Here is a 13,094-nt window from a genome sequence, read left to right as displayed (position 1 = left end):
GAAATACCAGACCACCTTACAGGCCACCTGTGAAACCTGTATAGAGGTCAAGAAGCAACAGTTAGAACTAGACATGGGACAACAGACTGATTCCAAATTGGGAAAGGAGTACAAGGCTGTATATTGTCACCCTGTTTATTTAACTTATAGAAAGAGTATACCATGTGAAATGCCAGGCTGGATGAAGCAAAAGCTGGATTAAAGATTGCTGGGAGAAATATCAATAATATCAGATATGCAGATGACACCACCCTTACAGCAGAAAATGAAAGGAAACTAAAGAGCCTCTGGACGAAGGTGAAAGAGGAAAGTGAAAAAGTTGGCTTAAAGCTCAACATTCAAAAAACTAAGATCATGGCATCTGGTTCCATCCCTTCCCGGCAATAGATGGGGAAAGAATGGAAACAGTGACAGACTTTATTTTCTTAGGCTCTAAAATCACTGCAGATGGTGACTGCAGTCATGAAATTAAATTATCCTTGCAATAAAAGCTATGAAAAACCTAGACAGCATATTAAAAAGCAGAGGCATTACTTTGCCAACAAAGTTCTGCCTAGTCAAGGCAATGGTTTTTCCAGCAGTCATGTATGGATGTGAGAGTTGGATCTTAAAGAAAGCTGAGTGCAGAAGAATAGATGCTTTTGAACTGTGGTGTTGGAGAAGACTCTTGAGAGTCCCTTGGACTGCAAGGAGATCAGTTGTAAAGGAAATCAACCCTGAATATTCATTGGAAGGACTGATCCTGAAGCTCTAATACTTTGACCACCTGATGGGAAGACCAACTCATTAGAAAAGACCCTGATGCTGAAAAGATTGAAGCCAGGAGGAGAAGGGGATGACAGAGGATGAGATGGTGGGATGACATCCCTGACTCAGTGGACATGAGTTTGAACAAGCTCCACGAGATGGTAAAGGAAAAGGAAGGCTGGAGTGCTGCATTCCATGGGATCACAAAGAGTCAGACACAACTGAGTGACTGAACAACTTCTTAAGCCTGATTTCTATCGCATCATTTTGGGAATGTACCTGTCATCTATTGTCATTCTCCCCATGGTACTCTGGGGAAAATAGGCTGATTTGTCTATTTACTTGTTAAATAATATTCAAATATAACTTTTGATTGATTCCCAGATCCTCAAGTTATAACTTTCTTTCCTTCTTAGCTTTGAGTTTTTCCTGCTTTCACAGACAAGCATCTACTTAGTTCAGCTGATCTGCTGGGTGTACGTTGAGTACACTGTTTCTTTCCCTTTGGTTTTCCTGCCCAGCTTGCTCTTTCCGCTCCCATTTCTTGTACAAATCTTGTCTATCACTCACTTTAAGTATCACTGTGAAGACTTGGGTCAGGTGTTATCCCTTCTTTGAAAGTGGGAAGCTGAGCCAGAGATCAGCAAAATGTCTTTTTAAGAGACACTCATTCCTTGATAAAAAACAAGTCCTGTGCGTTCACTTCCTGGGCCACCAGCTCTCACACCTGTGTCTAGCACAGACCTTCACACCTGCATGTACAAATGCAACATGACCCCACTGGGAGGTCATCTCAGTTGTCCATGGGCAAAGTTCCCTAAACCTGCATCCACCATCTTCTCCAACTCAGTAAATGGAGACCCTGTCCTTCCCCTTCCTCACCCCAAACACCACAGTCTTCTCTTCTCCTACAACCCACACCCATCCTGTCAGCAGGTCTTTCGGACTCCGCCTTCAACATGTGCCTGGAGTGTGACCCCATCTCTCCATTCCCACTGCTCTCACTCTGATCCTGACCACCGTCATCTCTCACCTCAATTATTCTGGGAGCCTCCTCACTTGTATCCACCCTTCCCCTTCCCCACTTACTGTCTTTTTCTGTAAAGCACAAGAGTGATTCCTTAAAACCTCAAACAGGTCCATCCTCCCCCTCCTGTTACTGGAGTGCCCCCAGACTCCTCCTGCTCTGTCTCCGCCCTCACTCCCCTCATTCTTACTCAGCTGTGCTCTCCTGCCTCCTTGTCCTGAACCCCTTGGGCATCTCCCCATGGCCCCTGCACTCGCCCCTCCCTCTGCGAGGAGCAGCCTCTCCAGGACTGCCTGAGCACCCCCCTCCAGATCTGCTCACACCCCCTCTGAGCAGAGCCCTCCAACCCCAGTGTAGACTCACTTCCCTCCTTTACTCTCCACTTCCCTGAGCCGGCTACCTTTTTCTTGCTGTCCTCAGTACTTGCGCTCAGGTTAATTTTCCATATCGTCCATCTTCCATCATGGAAAGAAACTCTAGGAGCTTTGTTTCTTCACAGCTGAGTTCATTGTGCCCAGAGCAATGCCTGTCATACAGTAGGTCCTCAGTAAATATCTGTTAAAATGGTCAAATGCATAGATGCTGTGCAAAACTACAGAATGAAAACAAATAAAAAGCACTGAGAGGTTTTTTTTTTCTTTTTTTAATGTTCAAGGTCACAGTTTAGTTACTCTGACTTATACCCACTGCTCTAGCTTCCCAGGTTGCTTGGTGGGAAAGAATCCACCTGCCAGTGCTGGAGACACAGGAGACACTGATTCGATCCCTGGGTCAGGAAGATCTCCTGGAGGAGGAAACAGCAAACCCCTCCAGTGTTGTTGCCTGGAGAATCCCATGGACAGAGGAGCCTGACAAGCCCTAGTCCATGGGGTTACAAAGAGTTGAATACGACTTAGCAGCTGAGCATGCATGCACGTTAGTCAAATACTTGTGTGAGGAACTAATGCTAAAAGTGTAAGATGGTAGTAGACCACATTTTATATCTTTTTCTTTCCTCTCTTTTCTATCTGTATAGGATTTACACCTTTTGGAGGAAGGAGATCTAACTGAGATAGGAGACCGAGGAACCCCGCTGAGTGAAGGACAGAAAGCCCGGGTCAGCCTCGCCAGGTGAGTGGGGTTCAGTTGCAATCTGCCCCTCCTCCTCTGCGGCTCCTAGTGGACGTGAGCACACAGACTCTGCTCACTGGGTGGGCCTGTGTGAAACTGGGTCTTGGCCCTTTCCCTGAGCTTGTAGAAGGAACATGGAGTTGTTGGACACCATCATGATTCAGAGATGAGACCCAAGGAGTGTGAAGTGTCATCTCCTGATGTCTCTCTGTGTTTTCTAGAGCCGTGTATCAGGACGCAGACATCTACCTCCTGGACGATCCTCTCAGCGCAGTGGATGCAGGAGTCAGCAGGCACTTGTTCGAAGAGTGAGTTTGCTCCTGTTTTCTATCGTTTCTTCTTTCCAAGAGCCTTGTAGAGATGGGGGAAGAGAGCTCAGGAAGGTCTTTGTGCTCCAGGAGACTCAGCTTTCTCTGCCCTGGTGTTCCTTCCTCCCCTCCCTTCCCTCCACAGAAGATCCATTGTAGAGAAATCTTGCATCCTGATGAGGTCAGGACAGGAAAATACAGCAGGTGCTTCTAGTGTGTGTGGTGCCAGTGGGGTCTGTGCTTTAGGGAGTGACAAACAGATGGCAGTTTCCCTCCTGCTACTTGCAGTTGATTACCAGACACTCCGGGTGGATCCAGACCCCAGGAGTAAGAAAGATGATGTAGGGTTTTTAAATCAGAGAGTGAGACTCTATAACCTGGTACTTGGCTGCCAGTTGTTTTTCCTCGATCATTTGCTTAAGGCACGTTAGAAGCGAAGTTTTTGGTACTGACATAGGCCTTCCATGGAAAGACCCTGTTGGCTTATGCTTGTTATTCTATCACTTTGGAAATAAAGTCTAGATTTGAGAATCATTTATCCCACATCTGAGTATGATTTCAATCATTTCTTGTTACTTCATGGATGCTTACTAGGATTAATACTTAGACACTACAATGTAGTGTCACCTATAATCTGGCTTGAGTCTTGACTCTCATTCCTGTTTCTAAAATGTGGAACTTGTCAGTGGCTCCTGGTTGGCTATACAGTGACTAAAGCAAAACAACTCTGGTTCTTTTCTGTGTATAATATGTCCTAACACACACTGGCTGAGGCCTCTTATGGAGTCTAGTCTGGCCTTTTTGAAAGCCTTGCAAACTTGTTTTTTTCCTAAAACAGCCTTCACATCTCCCCCAAGGTCAGGTCATTGCTGTTGTCCACTTTGTTAAAGCCAATGAACCTTCCAGCTGCATGTAAACACCCTGCTGTGTGCACTGAGATCAATGTCTTACTGCACAAAACCTTAGTTTACAAGGAGGACAGTGAGCCAGGAGAGGGGAAGGACCCACACTGGGCAGAATCAGGGAGGCTAGGATGCCCAGCTCTCATTCCTGCTTCTGAGGAACCTGTCTCTACATGGAGCTTGTTAAGACAGATGCCTGAGTGAAAGCTCAGCACAGTCAGGATTTAGAGTGTTTTAATACAGGATAGTAAGTGCCGAGTGTAAAGGGGAAGTGTCAGTTGGAGGGGAAGTACTGAAGCAAGAGTAGAAGCTCAGGTGTGGAGGGAGGAGGAAGCAGGGCTGTGACGAGAACATCAGGCATGTCCTAGCCTGGAGGAGGCGGGGTGTGCAGCAGAGAGGAGCTGTTTGGAAATTCTCTCTTTCAGGTCCTGTGTTAGTTTCTAGCACTGTGTCTCTCCAGGCTGCTCTCACAGGAACCAGAGCTGAGTGGCTTTAGAAATAACAAGTTTTTATCTCATGGTTTTGGAGGCTGGGAAAGTCCAAGTCAGGGTGCTGAAAGATTCAGTCTGGTGAGTCCGATTCCTGTGGCCTCATGTGGTGGCAGAGGTGAGGGGGCCCTGTGGGTCCCTTTTATCAGGGCACTAATCCCTTTCATGCAGGTTCCACCCTCATGACCTGGTCCCTCCCAATGGCCCTACCTCCTAATACCAACACAGTGGGGATTAGGTCTCAATAGATGACTTTTGAGGAGTAAAACATTCCGTCTATAGCAAGTTGTCACAGATGGGGGTGCTCAAAGAATAGAAATTAAATTTGTCACAGTTCTTGAGGCTACAGGTTCACGGTTTGGGTGGTCTGGTTCCTCCTGAGACCTCTCTCCTTGGCTTCTGACCACATCCCCTCGCTGTGTCCTCACACGGTCGGGGTTTTCTCTAGTTGCAGCGGGCAGGGGCTACTCTCTAGCTGTGGTGCATGGACTTCTCACTGTGGTGGCTGCTCTCGTTGCAGAGCACAGGCTCTATGCGGCATGGACTTAGTAGTTGCGGCTCCTGGGCCCCAGAGCACAGGCTCAGTAGTTGTGCTGCATGGGCTGAGGTGCTTTGCGCATGTGGGAGCTTCCTGGACCAGGGAGGGATCCCATGTCTCCTGCACTGGCAGGTGGATTCTTTGCCACTGAGCCACCAGGGAAGCCCTCATTTGTATATTTTTGCTTATATAGCTGTTGCCTTAGGAGACTGACCTAAGAAAACATTGGTATAATTTATGTCAGAGAATGTTTGTCAGAGAATGTTTTACCTGTAATCTCTACTGGGAGTTTTATGGTGTCACGTCTTATGATTAAGTATGTAAGCCATTTTGAGTTTATTTTTGTGCATGGTGAGGGGGGTGCTCTAACTTCATTGATTTACATGCTTGTGTCTCTGTCCTTGTGTCTTAGTCTCTTCATCTAAGCACACCAATAAGATTAGATTAGGTCCAGTATAATTAAGAGTAATAATTGCCTTTAAAGTCCATGACACCAAATTCTAAGGTACTGATGACTCAGGTGACCACATGTGAATCTGAGGGGACATGATTGATTTACAGCAAGTCCAGAAGAGCAAAGTAGAGACTTCAGCAGAGTCAGAAAATGTGAGAGGGAGGCCTGTGAGGAGCTCTGGGGTCTGGACACTAGGAGCTGGCTAGGAGCTAGGATTCCACATCCACTAAGCAGGCATTGTTAGACTTTGGTGGAACCTGCCCTTGTATAAAACGTGCTTAGTGTTGGGATGATAAAAGAGTTGTGGAGATGGATGGTGGTGATGGTTGCACAGCAATGTGAATGTACTTCATGCCACTGAGCTGTATGCTTAAAATGACAAAAACAGTAAATTTCATGTTAGGTATATTGTAACACACATACAAACCTGCATAGTGGCACAGAATCCTTGAGAATAAGAGAGAACAGGGCAGATGACACATGGCGTTGTCTCCAGCTCTCTGATCTGACCCCCCTTTCCCAGCCTCTCCCATTCATGACTTGATGAGTTTTCCCTTAGAGAAGTGCCTTGTGTCTTGTCACGAGTTCAGTGACAGGAGCTCGTGCTGTGACAGAGACTCCCCACCCCTGCCCTCCTGGCATCATGAGTGTCTCAGCCTCCTTGTTCCCAGCCCCACCCTGAGCTCACTAATGTGTCACCCCGTCTTGTGAGCATCTGCACAAGTTCCCCATCAGGGCAGGAGCAGATTCTGCTAGTCACTGCATCCGTGTCATAGGGAAGGGAGAGCAAGGCATTTTGGTGCCAAGTACAGGGTGCTGATCGCAGAAGTTCTCCTGAGTTCTTTTTCAAACACTGGAGATATTTATAAAATCCTCTCAAATATTTTGAACGTTCTGCTTTGGATATATACTTGATAGAAGCAAGCTTAAGACTGCTGTTTGTAATCAGAACCACATTCTCTAGGAAAAGTTAAAGCAGAGAGCGTGAAAGGAATTTAGGAAACCACTCAGCAGCAACTGGAGAGTGTTCTCAAGTCAGAGAATCGGATGGAACAATATACTGTGAGAGATGGTGGTCCTGTGGAAGCTTGGTCATGGGGAGGGTTTTGTATTACAAATGAATGACTCACACTTCTGCTTGCCGTTAAGTTTCCTTCAGTCATGAATTTATATCCAAGGTCATTGAGGTTCATGACTTTTACAGCTTATGCTGTGAACACAGTGGATTCTATCAGCTACAGAAGATGAGGGCCTTACATGAACTGATGCAGCCTCACCTGTGTCCAGCCATGGATCCCATCCTGGTTCAGCCCCACATCACTAGACCCCTGCCTCCTGCGTCATCAGATCTTGGGGTCTGTCGTGATCAGACTCCCACGCTACTGTCTACACAGCTCACCCTCCTGTCTACATAGCTCACACTCCTACTCCAGCCCTTCAAGGACACCTCTGCCCATGCCCTCGCCCCGCCTCCGCCTCCCCCGCCCTCCGCCCTCAGCCCACCACCACATTCACAAAGCAGCTCCAGGTCCTCAAACAAACAGGCTTCCTTGCCGTCTGCCCCCCTCAGCCTTTCCAGCGCATCCGCACACCCACTCGGTATCCAGCTGGGCTGGCTCTGTGGGGTTCTTTCTCACCCCTGTCTGTCTGTACATACTGGTCCCTCTGTCCAGAGCCAGGGAGCAGTGCGCCAGGACACAGAAGGAAGGCGGAGGATGGGACCTGCCATTCCCACCTACTCCTCCAGAGGGCGCCCGTGCCCTCTGTCTTCCCCCAGCCCTCAGTGGGTGCACTTGACCATTTATGAGTCCCCCTGCCACCCACTGTAGCTCAGTTGGGAAAGAATCTGCCTATAGTGCAGGAGACCCGGGTTCGACTCCTGGGTCAGGAAGATACCCTAGAGAAGAAAATGGCAACCCACTCCAGTATTCTTGCCTGGAAAGTCTCATGGACAGAGGAGCCTACAGTCCATGGGGTTGCAAGAGTCAGACACGACTTAGCCACTAAACTACCACCACCACCTGCCACCCATAAACTATGAATGCAAGAAGGTGCCTCCGTCCAGTGTGTTCTGTCCCAGGAACCCTGAACCTGCTGTGCCTTCTTCTAGGATGTTTCCCCAGTTAGTCTCAGGGCTCGCGTGTCTCCACATCTAAGACAGCAGCTGCCCTTGCTTTTCCTTGAGAGCACAGGTCACAGCCCAGTGGCACATTTTCTATACTTATTCACTGTGTCCTCTACACGGTGCAGAGTATTGTCTTCCATCTTGATGTGTGGATGGATCCTCAGCACTTAGGACAGTGTGTGGCTCCTCAGCAGACCTCTGCTGATTGAATGAATGAAGGTGGGGACTCTGTCTTATTTGTATCGCCTCTACCACGGGATGTGTTCCCTCTTAATACAACCCTTATATAGGATTATATGTGGGATTATAAAATTAACACAGCCTTTATATAGGAATAACTGTTATACAACTGGTTGCTGACTCAGTCATTTCTATGGCATGACTTGGAAATCTTTAAAAACTTGGAAAATAGTGTATTTTTCTAGTGATTTGGATAAAAGCATTATTTAGGGAAAAACCAAAGCCATCAATTGATCACTTCACTGTAGTTATTTGTATTACCTCATCTGTGATAGGTTGTTAGGAAGAAAACATCTTAAAACTTTTGGGTTGGTTCATCTTGGATGTAGCAACCCATCAGATCTGATTAACATCCACCTTTAGGGACAGAGGATGAGATGGTTGGATGGCATCACCGACTCAATGGACATGGGTTTGGGTAGACTCTGGCAGTTGGTGATAGACAGGGAGGCCTGGCATGCTGCAGTTCATGGGGTCACAAAGCGTTGGACACAACTGAGCAACTGAACTAAACTTAGGGACTAATGGCAGGTAATTATGAATTAAGGAGAAAAAATTCTGTTTAAAAGCTTTATACTAAGTTTAAAAAGGTGTTGACCAAGAAACTTAGTTTTGAATGCTGAGCTAACACATGTCAAAAGGTAAAAATGAATCCTTTTAGGCTTAGCGAAGTGATGGTGTATGTGTTTACATCCCAGGGTCTTATTTCTGATCACAGACCCAGTGTCCAGAATGTCCTGTTAAGAGTTTCTGTCCTGAGTCCAAAGCACATGACCATTTGTGGTTAGGGAGGAGTGGAGAAAGGGGCTGACATTTACTGAGCGTATTGATGGTTTGATTTCTTAGAAGGTATGGATGAGTTCTCATTAACGTTGTTCTGAGGTGAACAAACTGAGGTTTAGTCTCTTGTCCGATGTCATCAGGCTCCTGAGAGGGACTGAGCTGCAGCCTGCTGCCTCCAGTCTCTCCATCTGACTCACTCACAGGCTGAGCTCTGTCCCAGGTTTCTGAGATTTGCTCTGTGAAGGGCTGGGACACTCAGAGTACCTGCCTGGAAACCTGCCTGTGGTCACTGGGGCCCCGGACCTGAGCATTTGCTTCCCTGGAGGGGTTGTGGACCCTGTGGAATGAGACTGGGCCTGAGTCCCTAGGGGTCTACATTTGAAATATAGGAATAGGTTTTTTTTTTTTTTTTTTTCTGTGAAAAAAATATAAGGTTGAATACTGAGGGTGTTTTGATTAAGAGAACTGGTGGGAGCTCTGAGCCACTGGGTGATTTCCACTGTGATTTGGGCCATTTGGAGTCTGTTCTTTTACTTTCATGTTTGGAAGTTGTTCAGTCCTAATGAAAGAAGACTTGCTTCCTGGATGGAACTGAGAATGTTGCAGAGACTGATGGAGGCCCCTCCGGCATTCATTTTCTATCTAATATTCTTTGGGAGCAAGTGTCTAGCAAATACACTCTGACAAAGGTTCCCAAGAATCTATTAATTTTTTGTTGTGAATATTTACATCATTAATTATAAATAATCTCCTTGAAAGCTGTCTAAAAATCTACACATTTTTAAAAGACATGAATCCCTCTTCTCCCATTCCCAAATAGCAATAAAATAGTGTTTTAATTTAGTCAGGTTTTGTAATCTTTGGAGAAGGAAATGGCAACCCACTCCAATATTCTTGCCTGGAGAATCCCATGGACGGAGGAGCTTGGTGGGCTACAGTCCATGGGTCACAAAGAGTCGGACACGACTGAGAGACTTCACTTTCACTTTCACTTTGTAATCTCGGTATTGCTCAGCTGTTTTCCTTTATGAAATATGTAAATAATTGCTAAGCTGAGTTTTAGAGGAAAAGACTTAGCTGTTAGTGCCTCCTTCAGTGAACTGGTTTTAAAATTTTTTTTGTAGCACTCAATTCAAATTTGCTGCTGATAAATTTAAGAACCTAGTTGGATTAATTGAGTTATGTTTATTTAATTGTTATTACTGATTCGCATTTAAACTAAAGATCTTTGACTGCTGTGTGGTCTTTGTCTCTCTTTTCAAAATATGTTTTCAATCTGCAGCACTCCATTAATGTGCTTTTGCTTTCTGTACCTTTTACATTTGTAGGTGTATTTGTCAGGCCTTGAAGAATAAGATCACAATTTTAGTCACTCATCAGTTTCAATACCTTAAAGATACAAGTCAGATTCTGGCATTGAAAAATGTAAGTAATTTCTAGAAGTCTGTGGAATTGCTAGCACCCACGTATGTTGAAGGACGGACCTCCTTTCTGGTCACTTTCCTTGGGTTAGTGGTAAACACTGTCTTCTCCCTGTTTTTCACCCCCTTCTCAGAGCTGGTGTTCACACCTTGGAGGATGACTCTAAAGGATGTCACTACTACACTCTAAGCCATGTAAAACTGAAGTGTGTAAAAGTGAAACCACAGGGTTATTGAATCATCCCTATTCTAATGAAATTTCTTAAGGATAATGATGTAATTTTATTTAGAACTTTTTATTTTCCTCTTCCATGACTTAAGTCAAAGTGTATTACTTAGAAATTAGAGATTCTATGGTCTGCTGGTGTCCAGGTGATTGTCATACCTAGGTTGCCTAAAGAGCATATTGCATTAACACCAGAAGTGAGGTTGGGTAGCCGAGCACCTGGGTCAGAGATGCCCACTCTGCTGGTGTCTCCAATTGCTGGTCTCACTGCCCAGGTCTCTCATGTGTGTAGCAGGAGGACAAAGCTCTCCTGTTCTTATGGGGACAGATGTGACAAAGATGGAGTGAGGCTGACATCCTGGCTGCCTCCCTGAGGAGCTGGTGCCTCATGGGGTCTGAGTGACATGAAGGTGGGGGCCTTGCAACACCTGGGGGAGGGGGCCTGAGGCAGGGGGTGCTAAGGAAGGAGCTGACCTGGCAGGTTGGAGGAACAGCAGGAAGGCCCGCGTGTCTGAGGGGAGTGGGGAGGGGATGTGGAAGGAGCTGGTCTCCGAGCAGTGGGCAGGGGACTGGAAGTGAGACGGAAGTCTTGGATGGTCCAGAGCAGAGCAACAATGTGGTCTGACATCAAATTTGAGAGATTTCTATGATGGTCACTTGAGGGGTGACAGCAGAAGCAATTTGAAGTCTTAGTAAAGCTGAGAAGACACAAGTGTGTCTCAGGCTAGAGTACCAGTTTCTAGAGCTGCCATGATGAAGTACCGTGAACTGAGTGACTTCAACAGAAGTTTATCGTTTCCCTGTTCTGGAGACTGCTGCTGCTGCTGCTGCTGCTAAGTCGCTTCAGTCGTTTCCGTCTCTGTGCAACCCCAGAGACGGCAGCCCACCAGGCTCCCCTGTCCCTGGGATTCTCCAGGCAAGAACACTGGAGTGGGTTGCCATTTCCTTCTCCAATGCATGAAAGTGAAAAGTGAAAGGGAAGTCGCTCAGTCGTGTCTGACTCCCAGCAACCCCATGGACTGCAGCCCACCAGGCTCCTCCGTCCATGGGATTTGCCAGGCAAGAGTACTGGAGTGGGGCGCCTTTGCCTTCTGGCTACAAATCCCAAATCCAGGTGCTGGCAGGGCCGTGCTCTCCCTGACGGCTCCAGGGGACAGTCCTTCCCTCCAGCCTCTGATGTTCACTGGCCTTCCTTGGTGTTCCTTGGCTTCTAACTGCAGCACTGCAGTATCTGCCTCTAATGCCACATGGCCATTGTCCCCGTGTCTGAGTCCCTTCTCATGAGGACGTCAGTCATACTGGATTTAGGGTCACCCTGCACCAGTATGACCTCATCTTAACTTGATTGCATCTGCAAAGACCCTGTTTCCAAATAAGGTCATACTCACAGGTGTCACATTTGAACTTATCATTTTGAGGAGGGGCACCATCCAACCCACAGCTCCTAGCATGGTTGGGAGGTGGGGTGGAGATTAGTGAGAAGTTTTCAGACTTGGTGGTAGTTTGATGCTTCACTTCTTGGCTCATTTACCTCTGGGCTTCAGTGCCTTTGTCGTTAACCCCTGACTGTTCCACAGGCCCTTGGTCAGATCCCTGACTTATGAAATGAATCTCTGCTCCAAGATTATTAAAATACAGAACCTCTGTCTCTCTAGAAGCAGTTCCATGTGTGAATTCCTCTACACTTCTCTAGCAATAGGGGGAGAGCCTATGGTTTTTCAAGCTTGAGAGCAGTTGATTTCATGCACAGAAGGGGCGATTCTAGTGTGTAAAACTCAGTGTTGACAGGGTTATGAGCAAAGGCTCAATGGGCAGTATTCTGCCCATTTAACCACTCCCTAGATGTTTTACGGTCACCTTATTGCTTCCGTTGAGGACACTACCCTCAGTTTTACTACTAACAAAACAACTATCTCTCCACTGGTGAGCACCCCTGGATATATCGGGGTCCATCCTCATTGTCTGGTCCCTCTCTCACAGCAGAGAGGAGATGGTCCTAACTAGGGTCCTGGGCCATCTTCTTCCACCTGAGCTGCCTTACCCAGAGTTGCTCTTATTTGATGAGTTTTGCATCATGAGATTTTTTTCCCTAGTGTTTTGTTTGCCACTGAGTGATCAGCTGCATCTTGTTTCAGGATCAGAAAGTAGTGAAACATCTGCACATTATTCCATATGACTTTGTAAGGGAGGGAAACTGTGCAAGGATGTGTCAGTTCAGTTCAGTTCAGTCTCTCCGTCGTGTCCGACTCTTTGCGACCTCATGGACTGCAGCACGCCAGGCCTCCCTGTCCATCACCAACTCCCCACACATGTTCAAAGAACATGATTAGATTGGCTGTAGTTTAATCAGCTGCCTGATTGGGGAAGCCTTGTTGGCTACTTGTGGTTGGTTGGTGCTAAGTTTTTTCTTGGATCTGTGTACACTGATTACGGCTTAGGTTTTGATTTGCGGGCACAGACTGCCAAGCATTAGCGACACCCCAGCCTCATGGCCTCCTTGTTCAGTTACTTTAATAAATGGAACATTGAATTTTCATCTAGGGACTTCCTTGATCCTTGTGACCCTAGAATGCATTCTAAGTCCTCCAGACAGTTGTAAAGACCATGCAGCTTATGGGTTCTCTGTTCAGGGCTGGTTCCTACATGTCCTGTCCCAGCTGGGCACATGATACTGTGATAGTGACGGTGGTCAGTGAAATTTGATGAGCGACTCTTACCCATGCAG

At 46.7% G+C, this 13,094-nt stretch overlaps 1 protein-coding gene across 1 annotated transcript in view; it reads left to right on the top strand.

The window, feature by feature from the left end:
• The window catches only part of LOC128057631 (ATP-binding cassette sub-family C member 4-like), a 147,638-nt gene that overhangs the window by 48,668 nt on the left and 85,876 nt on the right, over positions 1-13,094 (top strand). Inside the window, exons 12-14 of the mRNA XM_052650092.1 lie at positions 2,790-2,884; positions 3,106-3,192; positions 10,051-10,147. Coding sequence (XP_052506052.1) covers positions 2,790-2,884; positions 3,106-3,192; positions 10,051-10,147 — 279 coding nt within the window. The remainder of the gene's footprint in view (positions 1-2,789; positions 2,885-3,105; positions 3,193-10,050; positions 10,148-13,094) is intronic.

Source organism: Budorcas taxicolor, chromosome 12, assembly GCF_023091745.1.
Source record: "Budorcas taxicolor isolate Tak-1 chromosome 12, Takin1.1, whole genome shotgun sequence".
NCBI lineage: Eukaryota > Metazoa > Chordata > Mammalia > Artiodactyla > Bovidae > Budorcas > Budorcas taxicolor.
This window is presented reverse-complemented; position numbering and strand designations above follow the sequence as displayed.